Here is a 20,218-nt window from a genome sequence, read left to right on the forward strand (position 1 = left end):
TTTCAAACTATCCGTTGTTACCCAGATGAGGATGGGTTCCCTTCTGAGTCTGGTTCCTCTCAAGGTTTCTTCCTCTAAACATCTTAGGAAGTTTTCCTTGCCAACGTTGCCAGCGGCTCGCTCAATTGGGATAAATTCACACACATAAAATCTGTATCCTGTGTTTATATGTTTCTGTAAAGCTGCTTTGAGACAATGTCCAGTGTGAACAGTGCTATACAAATAAAATGTAATTACTGTATTGCGTCATACCAAATTTAAATTTTGTATATCTTTACACCTCAGAGTTTTAGTTATTGAAATTTGTTGAGCAGAAAATGATTGTGTAGTAAACCAATAATGCAAGCACATTTTAATAAGTCTACATACTGAAAGCATTGTATTTAGATTGTACAGTGAAACTTGTCATACTATACCATGGACTTGGACTATTTTTTGCACAGTTTTAAGTTTCGCCACAATAAAAACAACTAAAAAATAAATTCTAACGACATAATTTATTATACCCAAATTATATACCCATTGCCACAACCAAAATGGAATGTCCATTAATTGTGTTGTTCTACGTATTCTCATAGTTCTACTTTATTTGACAAGATGTATAAATAGTACTTTTGGAGACACTACATGTTTTAATACTACATGTTGTAATATATTCTATGGCAGTGTTGACATTTGACAGTCAGTGCAAAGTTTGGAAGGATTTTGCTCATGGGTGGGTTTTTTTTTTTTACTTCTTTTTAACGTCTCTCTTTTGTTCTCCTGATAAATATAGCTGGATGAGGAGGTAGCTGCTGCCCACTTGGACAAACTTGGTGTCAGACTGACGAAGCTAACAGCTAATCAAGCCAAATACCTGGGCATACCTACTGAGGGTCCTTTCAAACCAGACCACTATCGCTACTGAGGACATTCTGCCAGTTGGTCTATGTTCCTGGTCAATCAAAGTATTGCACAGTCCACAAGCACTCACCTTTTCTGTGCCTGCATTCTCAATAAAAAAGAAAATTCAGGCTGCTCTAAAAGCTCTCATTTGTCTTTCACCCGGAAGATGAAAACCTGCAAAGCCAAAACAAAATCTCTTTAAGAAGTGATTTGTTGACTCCCAAGTACTCGGTCTCACTATACAATTAGTTTGCTAAATTTTTGTTCCATGTACTTTTTTTTGTTAATTCCATGTGAGTGTACTGTACTCAAAAGTTTAAGAAAAATGTTTAAGAAAACCCTTTTTATGACAAAATAAAGAGCATGCCTGCACTTCATTCTGTATTACTGTTCTTTTATGAGGCCTAGTCAGGTCTATGTATCCCCCCCCCCCCCCTTTTTTTCTTTCCCCCTTTTCCTGTAATATTGCCTCTGTACACCGCTAGAAATGAACAGTCAAGATGTGATTGAAATGTAGACTTTCAGCTGTAATTCAAGAAGTTTAACAAAAATATTGTGTTAACCAGTCAGGAATTACATCCTTTTTTTTTTCCTAGTCCCTCCATTTTCACAAGCTCAAAAGTAATTGGTGAAACTAACGATTAAAAATATAAGGATTATTTTAAATACTTGGATGCAAATACTTTGCAGCCAATGATGGCTGAAGTCTGAAACCCATGGACATCACCAAATGCTGAGTTTCCTCCCTTGATATGCTTTGCCAGGCCTTTCCTGCAGCCACCTTCAGTTGCTGCTTCTTTGTGGGTCTTGGGGGAAAGTCTACACTTCAATCCCATATTGATTGCTTCATTTCATTTTGGAGGTATAGAGATTGGAGGTATGAAGAGAGAGCAAAATTATGAAAATTGTGTCCCTGTCCAAATACTTATGGACCTGACTGTATATGACACTAGTTTTCAATTAGCTCCAGTTTTGACTTTTCAAATATAGGCTAAAAATCATCTAACATACAGTAATTAAAACTTTAGGAATACTTTACAGTGCTCCGTATTTTAGTGTGCAGCATACCCCCTAAAAGTCTAGGATCTTTCTCGAAGTCTTGTCATGTCTGCTCAGGACAGTTTCAGGGAAAACTTTGTGTATTAAGGGTTGTAAGTGATCTGAGGCCTAGACTTATGGTTTAAATATTAGGGTTTTTTTATATACATAATATTCATTTGTTGTACAACAATGTTTATTTATATAGCTGAATTAATAACAATGCATGTTGACCAAAGTGCTTTACATGCCAAGGACCTAGCAATACAAGATAAATAATATAGTTAGACACACTAACTACAGTCAAAAGCAACAGAGAAGAGGTAAGTCTTCAAATAAGATTTAAAAGCATCAAGGGTACAGGCTCTAATATGAAATGGCAACCCATTCCAGAGACGAGGAGCCACAACAGAAAAGGCCCTAATCTCATTTTGATATTAAACAAGACTTAATTAAATGGAAACTCTCCGATGACCTTAAAGGTCTAGAAGACATATATTGCTGAAGGAGTTTCGCAATGTAGGTAGGTTTTTAATACCCTTAAAAACAAATGGTAAGACCTTATATTGGATTCTGAATTTAATGAGAGCTAGTGGAGAGATGCCAACACAGGTGATGTACTAGCATGTTTCCTAGTCCCAGTCAAAGGCCTTGCTGCAGTATTTTGGACTAACTGTAGACGTGATAGAGGCATGAGAAATACCATAATACAATGAATTACAATAATCCACTCTGGAAGAAATAAAAGCATGTATAACAACCTCCAGATCCTTAAAAGACAAAAAGCTTTCAATTTCACAATAGCCCTTAGTTGCAAAAGCCACTTCTTACCACAGAATTTATATGCTTTTATGTTGGAACCAAAAATCACACCTGGTTGTGTAATTTAGATGCGAAGGGGCCTAGTTGATTAATTATAGATTTAGTAGAACTAGGATGGGGGGGCTTCAGTTCTTGAATTGTTAAGGTTAAGAAAATTTGTTGCCATCCATTTTTTAATATAATTAAAACAGTAAAAGAGTGAATGTAAAACAGAATTGTCCCCTGGCTTTAAAGGGAGATAAAGCTGAGCATCATCCGCATAACAACGGTAAGATATATTGTGTTTTTGGCAAATATGCGCCAAAGGAAGCCCAGTATAGAACCTTGTGGAACTCCACTGGTAATGGATGCAGCGGTGGAAGAAACATTACCAAATTCTACAGAGAAAGTTCTCCCTTTAAGATAAGAGGGAAACCATTCAAGTGGAAAAAAGGAAAAAAGCATTATATAAGTGCAGACCATTTACCATTTAAAACCATGTAATGTGGATAAGCTGGAACAATTTGCCAAGGACCAATGGGCTAAGCTCCCTCAAGAGACATGTGCCAACCTGGTTAGGTACTACAGTAAGAGGTTGCTTTCAGTTGTGAGTCAGAAACGTTACACTATTGACCATTAATTGTCGGCTAATAAATGTGGCCTTGTCATTTTGTTTTTTCGTGTTTCAACTCAGTAAAATATCTTGATAACATCAAACTTTGTTGAGATTTTGTCTTTGTTCTTTTGGGAGTAATTGTACTATAAACACTTTGATACTGGTCATTTCCTTGGAAAAGCTAGGAGTGTTATTCGATTTTATAAAGGCGGCTAATATTGTAATTGTGACCATTCTTTTATTCATGACTACTGTCTTGATGTTTATACAGTAGTATTACTGTATGGTATATACAGTCTCAAATACAGTCTCATTTGCCATATATATATATATATATATATATATATATATATATATATATATATATATATATATATATATATATATATATATATATTAGTTCTTTGTTTATTAGTCGATTTTATTCGATTATGAAAATAGTCGTTAGTTGCAGCCCTAATGCATAGTAATGCACACGAAAACATGCTGGTGATAAACGTTAGTAATATATCTACAGTTATGTTTGTGCCCAGTGTGGTACATTTTACTGTATAGTACACCAGTTAACATACATTTGAATCAAAGAACAAATTTCAGTGAAGAAGGCTGAAATTCCACAGAATAACATGATAAACCAGATCTAAATTTAGTTGTTTTTTTTTTTTTTTTAATTGGTCATCAACATGCACAAACACAATAAAGTAGTTAATCTCTTAATAAATATGAAAGGTATTCAAAACAATTGAACAGAACATAAAATATATTACAAACAGATCAATGCACATACAAGGTATATATATGATTTAAGTGTTTTCTCCCTATTTCAATCCCCTGCTTAATATTGATCAGACAGTGGTACCAAATAAACCTTTTAAATTTGTCTGAAATCAGTTACTTGTGGAAAGTGGAAAGTGTGTCATATTAAGAGAATATAGAGTTGGGGGAAATAGAACCAGTTAAACAAAAGAAAACATCTGTTTTCATAGGAGTATTGAAATGCACTTTAGAGGAGGTCTATTAATTTTCAAGTACTTGTTCCTAATATAGATCTTTCACAGTTTGATGAACATCACCAAGCAAATGTGACAACCTCCCAGTGATAGTAAGTCATATTGAATGTGAACCTTTGCTTTCACTATCTGGTGTGACCCCATTATGCAGCAATAACTGCAACTAAACATTTCTGGTAACTGTTGATCAGTCCTGCACATCGTCTTGGAGGAATTTTAGATCATTCCTCAGTACAGAACAGCTTCTACTCTGATGTTGGTGGGTTTCCTCACATTAACTGCTTGCTTCAGGTGCCTCCACAACATTTCTATTGGATTAAGGTCAGGACTTTGACTTGGCCATTCCAAAACATGAACTTTATTCTGCATGACCCACTTTCTCTTATTCAGGTCATGGCCATATATCTTGACATTTTCCTTTAGAGTTTTCTGGTTTAATTCAGAATTCATTGTTCCATCAATGATGGCAAGCCGTCCAGGCCCAGATGCGGGCCCAAACCATGATACTACCACCATGTTTCATAGATGGGATAAGGTTCTTATGTTGGAATGCAGTATTTTCCTTTCTCCATGATGATTCTCATTTAAATCAAAAATTATATTTTGGGCTCATCCGTCTACAAAACACTATTCTAGTACCCTTCTGGCTTGTCCATGTGATCTTCTGCAGAAGGGCAGCAGTGTTCTTTTTGGAGAGCAGTTGCTGTCTCTTTGCAACCCTGCCATGCACACCATTGTTTTTCAATATTGTCATGGAAAGGACATAATGGAGACTAGGATGGATGCAATTGCAGATAAGAGCTTTTAATGAAGCAAGGCAGGCACACAAATCCAAATCATGAGACAATAGCGTGGTCAAAAACAGGCAATGGGTCAGGCGATTGGAAAACAGGCATAAACTAGGCAAGGCCTAAAGGTTCAAAAACCATGAGACGCAACACGAACAAAGGCTTGGCACGGTGAATACACTAAATACTTCACAAATTCATCGTGTTCAAACATACTTTGGTGAGGGCACTGGACCCTGTACTGGCCAGATGCTGTGCCCATTGGTAGGCCGGGCCATAAAGCCGGGACACAAGGAACCCGAGCCACTGCCCTTTGTCTGGCTTGGTGTTCGCCAGAGTTGAAAAGTACATTTGGCAGTGGAACATGAACTACCTCGGATAGTCACACAATCCATAATTCGGATCCGGGAGGTCTATAACAGTCAACTGGGGAAACAGGACTGACATGAAGAGTAGCCAGTCATCCCCATGTAGTCTGGCATGACACTCTCCTTGCTCTCCTGCTGCTTCCATGTTGAGGCGAAGTTTCTGCCTAGGACAGATGCAATTGCAGATAAGAGCTGTTAATAAAGCGAGGCAGGCACAAAAATCCAAATCATGTGACAATAGCACGGTCAAAAACAAGCAATGGGTCAGGCAATTGGCAAACAGGCATAAACTAGGCAAGGCAATAATCGAGAATGGGAAACAAGAATGAAAGATCAAAAACTATGAAACGCAAAATGAACAAAGGCTTGGCACGGTGACTACGCTCAATACTTCGCAAAGTCATTGTGTTCAAACAGTTTCTTTATACTGTGGTAGTGAGTGCTGTGAATTTGATGCAGGTGTGTATGATTAGAATGAATGTGAGTGTTCTGGGAATTGCAGTCATTGGCAATACAATTATTTACTGTCACACAACCATAATATTAGGAAAAAAAAGGGGTCAACATGCTAAATAAACATTTGCTGTTTGTTGGTAACGTCATCCATCCATCTTCAACCGCTTACTCCTTTTCAGGGTCGCGGGGGAACCTGGAGCCTATCCCAGGGAGCATCTGGCACAAGGCGGGGTACACCTTGGACAGGGTGCCAGTCCATCGCAGGGCACACAATCAAACACACATTCATACACTACGGACACACCAATCAGCCTACCATGCATGTCTTTGGACTGGGGGAGGAAACCGGAGTACCCGGAGTACCCGCAGCACAGGGAGAACATGCAAACTCCACACACCCGGGCCACAGGAATCAAACAACAACCCTGGCGGTGTGAGGTGAATGTGCTAACCACTAAGCCACTGAAAGAAACTTACCTACTGTTAAACAGATTTTTTAAATCAGAGTATCAGACAGATCAGATCAAATGCTACATGAAGAAACAATTTCTTTTAAACAATCATGATTTTCAGGTAAAGGAATGGTGTCATCCTGTGAATTTAGCAGACGGTGTAGAGCATGAGCAATTGTGTCAAGAGCGGTGGAGCATTTAATGGTCAAATTTGCGGTAGCATAGAGAATAGTTTTATAACCACTTCTGTGCTGAGCCGTCATGTGTTGTGTTTCAGTATTGGATAAACCCTTTTCACCTGGTCGGCCGTGTGCAACACCAAAGGGTGTGACGACCAATCGTTCGGCATCTGCTACCAAAAGAGCGCTCCCAGCCACTGCACGCAGACAGCCAGGGAGTCCAGCAGCCGCGGAATCCAGTGTTTTAGAGAGATAGGCAGAGGGACGAAAACCACCCCCATGCTCCTGTGCCAGAACGCCCGAGGCCACTCCAGAGTGTTCGTGGGTATACAGATGGAAAGATTTTGTGTAGTCGGGCAGACACAGTGCTGGAGAGGAACATAAAGCAGTTTTTAAATGATTAAATGCAGAAACAGTCTCAAGTGTATGTGTTACAGGAGTCAAAAGTGGATCTGAATGTTCTATGATAGCCCTGAGCTGCTTATCGTAATAGGAACAATCAGATATCCAATGTCTGCAGTAATTAATCAGTCCCAGAAGGGCAACACAGCCTGTTTCGTAGCGGGCAGCTGAGAAGTCATCACAACAGATATCCAGTCGTCCGACAGCCTTCTCTCTCCTTTTGATAAGAGAAAACCCAAATATTTGACTTCTGGTTTACATAGTTGCAATTTTGTACGTGACACCTTGAATCCTTTGTGAGCCAGATGCTCCAGCAGTCTCAAGGTTGCCGTCCAGCAGGAAGCTTCTGACTCAGCTGTAATAAGAAGATCGTCCGCGTATTGCAGAACACGGGCGTCGTCTGTGACATGGAGATCTTGCAAAGAGTCTCTTACAACACGGGAGAACACCGCGGGGGAGTCAACGTAGCCCTGTGGCAGGCATGTCCATTTCAGCTGGCGTCCCCTGTGCGTAAATGCAAACAGTGCCTGGGTCTCCTCAGGTACAGGTACACTGAAAAAGGCGGAACACGGATCCACCACACTGAACCTCGCATGGTGTGAAGGGATTAATGTAATAATATTAGACACATCCGGAACAACAGGTGAAATCGGTATCACAACCTCATTTATTCGCCTGAGGTCCTGTGTGAATCTCCACGTTCCATCAAGCTTAGGAACAGGATTGACAGGGGTGTTATACTGACTCACACAGGGCTTCAGAATGCCTTGCTGTAATAGAGAATTAACAATAACATCAATACCAAGGGCTTTCGATTCAGACCAGGGATATTGTTTTACATACACAGGATTAGAATGTTTTGACTTAGCCTGATAAGGAACACATTGCACATGTCCCACTTCGTCCTTGTGACTTGTCCACAGAGAGTTAGGCAGAGACTGTAACCTTGGGTCTGAGGATTCAGTGTGAGAAAACAGAGAGAATGAGACACATTGGACAGCTGATTTAGGATAGTTTATTGCCGTTTCCACCAGCAGAGGTGTAGATATCACCAATTTAGAGCCCGAGAATGCAAGTGTGAGATGCAGTTTGCTCATTAAGTCACGTCATAAGAGATTAAACGGGCACTCCTGCATGTTTACAAATTTATTTTCATTTTACAAAAATTAATTCAGGATCCAAACATGGAAACACATGCAAAGATGGTGTAAGATACTGTTCAGTCACAACCCCTTCTATTCCCACAGAACTCACAGACTTTGGGGTTAACGGCCTAGTTTACAATTTTACAACAAAAGACATAGTAGCGCTGGTATCTAAAAGAAAAGCATACACGACATCAGCAACGCTTAATTCAATCATGGGTAATTTCTTGATCTGAGGTGAATTAAAAGCTACATTTAAGTATGATCGGCACGCTGGGTCACAAGAGCTCTGTGGGCATCCCTACTGATTGTGGTAATAATAATCCTGCCGTACAGGAGGAGGTGGTGGTGGAAATGTATCTGATTGATGGTTTGATTGGGACCTCGCCCTCCCTGTAGCAGAGGGAGGTGGGCCATACATCTGAGGAGCGGGCTGATATTGACCAGGATGATAATATGGGACAGATTGTGCAGGAAAATACTGCAGGCCACCTCTTACCATAAAACCACGACCATGGCCACCTTGACCTCTCTTTTGCTGCCTATGCCTATCTCGGATTTTAAGATGACAGTCACAAGCCCAGTGGCCAGGATTCTTACAATAATGACATGTGCCTTTTATGGACCCACTGGCTCCCTCAGGTTTCCCTGAGGTATCAGAGACAGCGGACACATTGACTTCAGTGTCTTCAGTGGGTTCACTCATCATGACGGTGACATTCTTTAAACATGCGTCACTCAATAAACCATCAGCTTGCAACTGTCAAACTTTTTCTACGTGGTGGTGTGCGAGGTGTCTTATCATTCACATGGAACATTTTAGGTAATTTGTCCTTCAAATTATAATGTTTATTCCATAAGGGGAGTAGGCAAAGCCATCCCATATAACATTTTGCCATATATTCATAATCCCAATCCGGATCACCTTCCCTGTCATAAATCATTTGTTTGGTCTGAGCAAATACATGTGGCTCAAAGGAACCATGGAGTGAAATAATTTGAAGCTGCGGCGCACATGCAACTGAACAGCCGTATAAACAATCTAAATATGGAACCGCATATAATCCGCCTAACACGGTCTCAATCCAGTCTCTTGGTGTCATGCCCGGAGACGGAAGAGCCGGGCTGGATGGAGACCTTCCCATAACTTGGAAAACAATACGCACAATACAATAATACTAAACAAACAATACAAATATAACACTCGTAGGCAAACCACACAGACAATTTTGCAAATTATTCTACAAATATAAAATACAATTATTAGGCAGGCATGATGTTACAGAGGATCATAGATCAGAGTACAGATTATTAATGACAGACAATCACTCATTTCTCATTTCTCATTTCTATTTATGAATTATACCCCAACAGGTTTGGGAATACACTGCATCAGGGAAGAATGAAAAACCCTTACCCTGTTCCGGAGTAATCCCATTTCTGACACCAAATTGTTAGATTTCCATGTATCTCAGGAATCTCATATTTATGTCTTCAGATCTCCGTCAGCCCTTTCAGCCTGTTCTACAATTATTAAATATTAGTTCTGTGCTGCTATGAGCTAGAAAGTGTGGTTTACCGCAGAGTTCAGGCGCCTGGAGAGTCCAAATGAACACACACACTGACACATATGAATGTTCACAGAGACTTCCGGTTTATTCATTCAAAACAGAAGTATTTATACACATTGTACACATTGATAACAGCAATGCGTGGATGGTTTCTACTGGTGCAAGTGCTGCCAGCCAGATAGACAAAACAAAACACACAGCACACTATGAAAATAAGTCTTATCTAGAGACATGTGCCAGCTATAAGAAAGTTGATCAGCTTATTTAAAGAGGTAGTTAAATGAATACATTCATCATAGGTATTTGATAGCAGTTTATAATATAAGATAGTACATGATATAAGTGGATTTCCTTTCAGGTTATCTATGGGATTCAATTCAGGGTTCTGGGATAGCAATGGCTGGACCTTGATTTTGTGGTCAGTAAACCATTTTTGTTTTGATTTTGATGTATGTTTTGGATCATTGTCTTGCTGGAAGATCCAACCATGGCCCATTTTAAGCTTTCTGGCAGGTTTTCATTTAATATCTGAAACTACTAATCTGATATCTGAATGCTTAGAGGCAATGCCCCGCTACATGCTAGAAAGGGTGGCTCCACTCAAAATTATAGAGAAAAAGCTAGCACCCTGGTTTAACAATCAAACACATGCCTTAAAACAGACCACTCAAGAATTAGAAAGTAAATGGCATCAAACCAAATTGGTAGTATTTCAAACAGCATGGAAGGAGAGCCTCCTGGACTATAGACAATCTCTTAGTGCTGCTAGAAAAGTCTATATCTCCACCTTAATAGAAATTTTTTTTAAACAATTCTAGATTTCTATTCAACACAGTAATAAAATTAACTAGGAATAAAATCACCACGGAATCACAATTATTATATAGCATAGAAGATTTCATGAATTTTTTCAATTCAATTCAATTTTATTTGTATAGCGCTTTTTACAATAGACATTGTCCCAAAGGAGCTTTACAGAAACATATAAACACGGTATACAGATTTTAAATGTGCAAATTTATCCCAATTGAGCAATCCAGTGGCGACGGTGGCAAGGAAAAACTCCCTAAGATGTTAAGAGGAAGAAACCTTAAGAGGAACCAGACTCAGAAGGGAACCCGTCCTCATCTGTGTAACAACAGATAGTGTAAAAAAAAACTTAATTATGATTTTATATGAAGTCTGTTTGGCCTTAGATGCAGTCGTAGTACCAGGAACCTGGAATTGGAGTAGATGAGAGCTCTATCCAGAGGTAGGACTTACGAAACGGATCAGGCAGGTCCGGAGAGCAGAAAGGATCAGGATCTCTAGTATCTCCATAAAATCGTGTGTGGCTCGACAGAAAGAGAGAGAGAGCGGAGATTCTTAGGACTGTGCTTAGCATAATAGAAAGTCTACTCATGATAGGCTTGAGTAAACAAATACGTTTTAAGCCTAGACTTAACACTGAGACTGTGTCTGAGTCCTGAACACTAATTGGAAGACTGTTCCATAACTGTGGGGCTCTATAAGCGAAAGCTCTTCCCACTACTGTAGCCTTCACTATTCGAGGTACCATCAAATACCCTGCATCTTTTGATCTAAGTAGGCGTGGCAGATAATAGAAAACCAAATGTTCGCTAAGATACTGTGGTGTGAGACCGTTTAGTGCTTTATAAGTTAATAATAGTATTTTATAATCAGTGTGAGATTTCACTGGGAGCCAATGCAGTGTGGATAAGATCGGGGTGATGTGGTCGTATCTTCTGGTTCTACTAAGGACTCTAGCAGCTGCATTCTGGACTAACTGGAGTGTTATTTATGCTCCTACTGGAACATCCAGACAGAAAGGCATTACAATATTCTAGCCTAGAGGTGACAAAAGCATGAACTAATATTTCTGCATCATGTAGTGACAATGTATTTCTTATCTTAGAAATATTTCTGAGAAATATTAAAGAAGGCTATCCTAGTAATATTATCTACATGAGCATCAAATGATAGACTGGAGTCAATAATTACTCCAAGGTCTTTTACTGCTGTACATAACGAAACGGAAAGTCCATCCAGAGTTTCTGTGAGATTAGAAAGATTACTTCTAGCTACACGTGGTCCTAGTACAAGTACTTCTGTCTTATCAGAATGAAGTAAAAGGAAGTTAATTAGCATCCAACATCTAAGGTCCTTTACACATTCCTCAACTTTACTAAGCTTCTGTCTGTCCTCTGGCTTCACTGAAACATACAGCTGTGTATCATCAGCATAACAGTGGAAGATAATTCCATGTTTACGAATAATTTGACCTAGAGGTAGCATGTATAAAGTAAAAAGCAGGGGGCCTAAAACAGAACCTTGTGGAACACCAAATTTAACCTTGGGATGTGTGGAGAAGTCTCCATTTACATCTACAAACTGATACCGGTCGGTCAAATAAGACCTGAGCCAGGAGAGGACCGTTCCCTTAATACCAACAACATTTTCTAATCTATCAAGGAGAATTGACGTCCTCAGTGGAACAGGTAAGCAAAGCGACGTCCTCAGTGGAACAGGTAAGCAGAGCAACGTCCCCAACTGGTCAGGAAGGCAGAGCTCGGTTATCTGTGTCAGCAGACCTGGGCATGATATCTCCGGCCTGAATGCAGAGTGATGGCCACTGCACAGTCAGCGGGAGGAATAAGGCGGAGCCTGAGGGGGAAGCGACGTTTCCCATAATGCTAGAAGGGGGAGTGCCGCTCTCCGCATGGTCCGCGGGGGGAGCGAAGTTCTCCGCGAGGCCAGAGGGAAGCTCCAAGATTTCCGCGAGGCCAGAGAGGGGAGCGAGGTTCTCCACGAAGCCAAAGGGAGGAACGATGCTCTCCGCGAAGCACAAGGGGGAAATGATGCCCTCCGTGGAGTGACATATGGCGCGCAGCAAAAAAGAGGAGCGATGTCTTCAGAGGAACATGGAGGCAGAGCGACGTCCTCAGCGAAACCAGATGGCAAAGCAACGACCTCAGCCGAGCAGGAAGGCAGAGCAACGACCTCAGCCGTGCAGGAATACCGATACCATTTGGATACCGATGCAAGCGCAGATTTTCAAACATTTAATAACAAGTAAACAAAATACAAAGGACTCTACAACAAACATACGAAACACTGTGGCTTAATCTAAACACGGCAGCATAGACAAAAGCACAGTACAACAACGTGAGACAAGGAAGCAGTGCAAACAGTGACTATATATAAGCGTGCTCATTAAGCAGGAAGTGAATACAGGTGCAGGTGGTCATGTGACTGATGAGTGTGATGCAGTGGCTGCTGGGAACTGGAGTCCAGAGTTCCTTCCCTGATACATGACACTGATTAACAAACCTGACCTTGACCCCTGTCAACTTTCCAGGTATAGGCCAATATCAAATTTCCCTTTTATCTCCAAGATATTAGAAAAGGTTGTAGCATAGCAGCTATGCTCATACCTACATAGGAACAACATTCATGAAATGTATCAGTCAGGATTTAGACCTCATCACAGCACAGAGACAGCTCTAGTTAAAGTAGTAAACGACCTACTACTGGCCTCTGATCAGGGTTGTGTCTCCTTGCTTGTGTTACTTGACCTTAGTGCAGCTTTTTATACTATAGATCATACTATTCTCAGTGATAGACTAGAAAACATTGTTGGCATTAAGGGGGTCGGCCATCTCCTGGCTCAGGTCTTATTTGACCGATCGTTATCAGTTCGTAGACGTAAATGGCGACTTCTCCACACATACCGAGGTTAAATTTGGGGTTCCACAAGGTTCTGTTTTAGGCCCACTGCTTTTTACTCTATATATATTACCTCTGGGACAAATTATTCCACTGTTATGTGATGATGCACATTTGTATGTTTCAGCAAAGCCAGAGGACAGACAGCAGCTTAATAAAGTTGAGGAATGTGTAAAGGACATTAGATGTTAGATGCTTATTAACTTCCTTCCTTAATTCTGACAAGACAGAGGTACTAGGACCACGTGTAGCTAGAAGTAAACTTTCTGATTACATAGTTTCTCTGGATGGTCTTTCCGTTTCGTCATGTGCAGCGGTAAAATAATTTGGTGTGATTATTGACTCCAGCCTTTCATTTGATGCTCATGTAGATAATATTACTAGGATAGCCTTCTTTCATCTCAGAAATATTGCTAAGATAAGAAATATAATGTCACTACATGAATGATATGCACTTACATAGCGCTTCTAACCAAAGCACTTTACACTGTGTCTCATTCACAAATTCACACAAACACGCACACAAGAGTCCTTACTAGAACCAGAAAGTATGACCACATCACCCTGATCTTATCCACACTGCACTGGCTCCCATTGAAATTTCGCATTGATTATAAACTACTACTTTTACTAACCTATAAAGTACTAAACGGTCTCGTGCCACAGTGCCTAAGTGAACTTTTGGTCTTCTATGATCCGCCATGCCTACTTAGATCAAATGGTGCAGGCCATATCAGTTGGTACCTCGCATAGTGAAGGCTATAGCAGGGGAAAGAGCTTTCTCTTACAAAGTCCCACAGATGTGGAACAGCCTTTCAATTAGTGTTCGGAACTCAGACACTTTCTCAGTTTTTAAGTCTAGGCTAAAAACGTATTTGTTAACTCAGGCTTACCATGAACAGACTTTCTTTTACGCAAAGTACACAGTCTTATCCATCACGTGATAGTAAACAGACCTAACAATCTCTCCCTCTCTTTACCTCTCTCTCCCTCTCTCTGTCTGTCGAGCCACACATGATTTTATAGAGATGCCAGTGATCCTGACTCTTTCTGCACTCCGGGCCTGCCTGATCCATTCGGATACCCTACCTTGAAGTACCATGAAATAGTTTTGGACCTCAATTCCACTTGGACATTCTTGCTGTGGTTGCTGGACTATGGTTGCTACAATACCCTTGGGACTGCAATTACCACATACAGTTTTGTGCTCAGGTCTCCTTTGGTGAACAGTGGACTAGTTCAACAAAGACTTCATATAAAAAACATAAAGGTTTTTTACCTTTATAAAATTTACCTCAACGATCTCTGGACAGCCCTCAGATGCTGCATGTGCTACTGCCAATCATTACTATAAATAATTAAGTCATCTAAATAGGCAGCAGCTTAGGTAGAAGGTAGATTCTGTCCATGTCCATGCCAATATCCCTTTGTCAAATCCAGTGTTGAATAAATGCGAGCCACACCTAACCAATCAAGCAGTTTGTCAATGCGTGGCATTGGGTATGCGTCAAATTTAGACAACGCATTGACTTTTCTAAAGTGCACACAGAACCGGACTAAACTCTCAGCCTTGGGAACCAAGACCATCAGGCTGGACCAGTCACTGTGGGACTACACACATATAGAGCATGGCCATGAGCTCCTCCCAGACCACTTTTTTTTTTAATGTTTGGGCAAATGATGGGATGGCTGCACACCACCACCCCTGGTGGCCTGGTGGTAAGGGGTGAGAACATGGAAAATTCTGCCTGCAACTTAGCAATCTCTGTGATTTGGGATGATGAGAGGTGGTCTCCATAAGGGACCAGGGTGGATTGATTTGTTTTTAGATTCACCTCTGGTCCTAGCTCCTCCCTCTCTGGAATGACCATCACTAAAGCCACGGAGACCACCTCTCTCTATGGTTTTAGGAGATTGAGGTGGTAAATTTGCCATGCCCTGCCTCTATCTATTTGCTTTACCTCATAGTCAACGTCCCCGACTCACCGTGTGACCTCGAAGAGCAATTTGGAGCTCAAAGTGGGTAATAAAAGGAGCATATCTCCTGGTGCCAATTGCTGTAGCTGAGTACCCTTTATACAGCTGGGATTGACGTTTTGCTAGGTACTAACCACTACATACTGGGAACACTCCACAAGACCTGCTGTTTGGAGATGTTCTGACCCAGTTGTCTAGCCATCACAGTTTGGCCCTTGTTGAAGTCGCTTAGATCCTTATGATTGCCAATTTTTAGTGCTTTCAACATACAATGGGGGAAATGAGCATTGGTTGCGTCAACATTTTTTTCTGTAAATATATTTCCAATGAGGCTATTCATATGAATTTTTCACCTGACATCAGTATTAACTCAAGAAATCTGGAAATATGAAGAATTCACAACATTAAAGTCCATAAATAAAGTTATGTGTAATAAAATGGAATGAACACCCGAAGAAAAAGCAGTTATCCAAGGAAAGGTAAGGCAAGGAACCAGCTGAAATCCGTAAGTAATTATGCCTCCTATCTGTGCAAATTAATATCAGCTGGGTTAGTAAATTGATGGTCTATAAAAAGGCTTTTTGTTACCAAGGTGTCACACAAGAAACATCTCATGATGGGTAAAAGCAAAGAGCTCTCCCAAGACCTTCGGAACCTTATTGTTGCAAAACATATTGATGGAATCGGATACAGATGTATTTACAAACTTCTGAATCCTCCAGTAAGCACCATTGGGGTCATTGGGGTCATCACCAACCGGCCACACACAGGAGCTCCTCACAAGATTTCTGACCAAAGAGTCAGAAGAATAGTCAAAAGAGTAGCCCAAGAGCCAAGGACCACTCAGAAAGAGCTCCAGAAACACTTGGAGGCTCTGAATTCAGAGCAGAATCACTTGTCTGAACACTATGAGAAAAACACCTCAATTGGTTATACAACCCCAAATCTGAAAAAGTTGGGACAGTATGGAAAATGCAAAAAAAAAAAAGCAAAAAGAAAAGAAAAGTCATTTGAAAATTCAGTTCACCCTGTATTATATTGAAAACACATTAGTAACACATTATTTGATGTTTTACTTTGTGAATTTAATTTATTTTTGTAAATATACACTCATTTCAAATCTGATGACTGCAATGCACTCCAAAAAAGTTGGGACAGGGATAATTTACGACAGTCAACTGTTGACAGACCACTGTGTAACATCACCTTTTCTTTTAATAACACTTACTAAGCATTTGTGTGCTGAAGACACCAGTTGGTTAAGTTTAGCAAGCAGAATATTCCCCCATTCATCCATTATGCATTACTTTATCTGCCCAACTGTTCGGGGCCTTCGTTGCCTTATTTTGCGCTTCATAATGCGCCACACATTCTCAATCAGAGACAAGTCAGGACTGCAAGCAGCCCATGCTAGCACCCTTACTCTCTGCTTACACCATCATGCGCTTGTAATCCAGGCAGAATTTGGTTTGGTGTTGAATTTGGTTTGGTGGTTTGGTGGTTTGGTGTTGTCCTGCTATGGATGGGAGCATGTGTTGCTCAAAAATGTGCACTTATCTTTCTGCATTAATGATGCCCTCACAGATGTGCAAGTTACCTATTCCATGGGACTGACACACCCCCATACCATAACAGAGGCTGGCTTTTGGACCTGATGCTGATAATACTGTGGACACTGTGATAAAAATATTTGTTTCCTCTGCCTTAAGTAGCTGTTTTCTTGTTTACTTAATGATTATATTATGAATGTAGTCTTCTTATGGAAAATATTAAGGTAAAGGAGGTATTTTTCCTACAACCAGATAGCATGAAAACAGAAAATATTTTAAAGAAAACCCAAGCTTCGTAAATCATAGATGTCCAGGTTTTTAAGCCCATCATTCTACTTTGCTTTTAATTAATCATATATCACATGTAAACACAAATTGTATTACGGTAAATTAAGAATTTGCAATTATTTATTGAACCAACTTGCAGATGTGGATGACCTACCCCCAAAACCATTTATCACCCAGGAAAAACCCTGTGTAATATATCATAATTGCATAATGAGTATATATACCTAAATTTAGACTCCCAATATCTTATCAACTTGTTGCTTCTGTCTATATGCCACATTACATTTGGTCCTGGGACAGAGTATTGACGGTGATGTTGTGTGCATATCGATAACGCTCTCAGTTGAGTCTCCACTGGATCGACTCAAGCACCCTTGAAGCTTACAAAAAAGACAAAATATGTTTCTTTAATGTAGCCTATGTCATTTAAAAATAATGTAAACACATATTTTTAATTTTCTGCTTTTGATTCTCTAACTAACTAGTAAATTCAACACATCTTGTATTTAATAATAATAATAATAACAATAAACTTTATTTTATAAAGCATGCTTCTCAAAGCGCTATACACAAAATAAGCAGTACACAGTAAAATAAAAATGATAAAAGTTAATAATAATAATAATAAAAGTAGACATCAACAGTCAGAGACTTGGAGAGTTGACTAAAAACGGCTCTTTCAAGGATTTTGGAAAGAAAAGGGAGGAGGGAAACAGGTCTGTAGTTGTCAACTGCAGCAGGGTTAAGTGATGGTTTTTTAAGCAGTGGGGTAACCCGGGCCTGCTTAAATGAGGTAGAGTATGTGCCAGTAGAGAGGGATGTGTTAAAGATGTGTGTGAGTACAGGTAATAGTGTGGGAGAGCTGGACTGAAGAAGGTGAGAAGGGATAGGGTCAAGAGGACACTTTGTGGGACGGCTAGAGAGGAGGAGTTTAGAGTCATCAGTCTCTGAGAGAGGAGAGAAGGAAGTCAGTTGGAGGTTACATGGAGGAGGAGCCGGTCTATGCATGTCTGGGGTGAGAACTGGTTCCTGATTGATGTAACCCTGTTGGAAAAGAAAGTGGCGAAGTCGTCTGCAGTGAGAGAGGTAGGGGAAGGGGTAGGAGGGGGACAGAGAAGAGAGGAAAAGGTTTTGAAGAGAGTGCGGGTGTTGGGAGAACTGCCAATCTTCTCTTGGTAGTATGTGGCTTTAGCAGTGGAGATGCTATTGAAAAAGAGGAGAGAAGTGTCTGGTAATTGGTTAGGTCAGTTGAATTGTTAGATTTTCGCCTTTTCCTTTCAGCTGCTCTTAGCTTGGCCCAGTTGTTACGCAGAGCTTCTGAGAGCCAAGGGCTAGAGGGTGATGTGCGAGCAGGTCTGGAGGTTAGGGGGCAGATGCTGTCAAGACAAGATGTTAGGGTGGAACATAGCATGTCAGTTGCAGTGTTTAAGTCAAGTGAGGAGAAGTGCCTATCAGAGGGAAGTAAGGTTGTGACAACGGAGGAGAAGTGTGAGGGGGAAAGGGAGCGAAGATTGCCATGAAAATAGATAGAGGGTGGAGACAGTGAAGGGGGTGAGGGGAGAGAAATAGAGAACTGGATAAAGAAATGGTCAGAGGTGTGGAGAGGAGTAATGAGAAGACTGTGTGTGGTGCAATTACGTGTGAGGATGAGGTTGAGCTGTTTGCCGGCTTTGTGGGTTGCTGGTGTGGTGAACTGCTTGAGGTCGATTGTGGGAAGGAGAGAAAGAAAGTCAGCTGCATGTGGCTTGTCTAGATGAATGTTGAAGTCACCAAGGACCAGAAGAGGAGTTCCATCATCTGGGATGGTGGACAGTAGCGTGTCAAATTCATTGATGAACTTGGAGACAAAGATCCAGTCACTGCCCACTTCTAGAAATCATATTATATTTGGAATGGTGTTGGATGACAAAACGACTGAATATTTTATTAATGTAATATTGATTCTGGGCAAATTATTTATTCATAAATCAAACTGTATGAAGACAAAACTTTATTTGTCTGTATTTAAAAGAGACTTCACTTGTAACTACTTTCCATCATTGCAATGTATGGAAACTAAAAAGGCCTGGGATGTTAAGAGACCTTGGTTCATTAGAAGAGGAATGAAGAGACCCCTCCTTATAACTTTTTTTTTACTCCGTTCTTTTTTATGCTGAAATGTGTCCTGCTTTAATACCTGTTTATTTGCATTTATGAATGCCATTATAAATGTATAATCTGTTCATTATGTTAAATGAAAAAAACAACAACATCCTAATGGGGTGGAGCTAAGATACAAGGAAAGGAAATGAGGATGCACAAATAAGAAATGAGAAGCACCCATTCATAGTTTTCATGTGACATCACATTCTTATAGGAATGCCTACCTGGAGGGCAAAACACGTGCTGTGTTTGAAACCGCTTCCTATCTCCTATATAGTGCACTATATAGGGTGTCTGCCATTTTGTAGTGGTGTCCAAATTCTGCGTGAACATCTTCATTCCCTACATTCGTTCACTCATTTATACCCACAATGCCCTCTGATTTTGAGTGTACATCCGATATACACTCACAAATGCACTATTTCCCATACTCCAACGCGAGATGCCGATAGAAAGCAAAAGAAAAATAAACATGGCGGATGGGAAGATTGGAGGCAGCAACTTTAACAAATGTAAGTGCAACTTTTTCTTAATTATAAAAATATCTTTATCGAGATATTTCGAAATGAAAAATTATTGATTGATTGGCACAGTATTCATTTTCAGCCACTTAGTTTGCAATTTAACATAATTTTAAATTACCAACTGTACACATCAAATGATAATTTGGTGGATTGTTTGCATATATTAGTTAACACATCCACACTACAGTATTCACATACATATTAGAAAAGAATGTATATGACAAGAGTTGGAAGGATCTAGTCATCACTTATTTAGTTAACAGCTGGATGTAGGCTTTTTTGTCTAATATCTTCTTACAT

The 20,218-nt window shown here is 40.2% G+C and overlaps 1 protein-coding gene across 1 annotated transcript in view; it reads left to right on the plus strand.

Annotated features, from left to right (window-relative positions):
- ahcy (adenosylhomocysteinase) overlaps positions 1-1,262 on the plus strand; it is a 29,442-nt gene extending 28,180 nt beyond the window's left edge. Inside the window, exon 10 of the mRNA XM_017482056.3 lies at positions 776-1,262. Within this exon, the coding sequence (XP_017337545.1) occupies positions 776-907 (132 nt within the window). The 3' untranslated portion in view covers positions 908-1,262. The remainder of the gene's footprint in view (positions 1-775) is intronic.
- The last annotated feature ends 18,956 nt before the right edge of the window (positions 1,263-20,218 follow it).

Source organism: Ictalurus punctatus, chromosome 12, assembly GCF_001660625.3.
Source record: "Ictalurus punctatus breed USDA103 chromosome 12, Coco_2.0, whole genome shotgun sequence".
Lineage (NCBI taxonomy): Eukaryota > Metazoa > Chordata > Actinopteri > Siluriformes > Ictaluridae > Ictalurus > Ictalurus punctatus.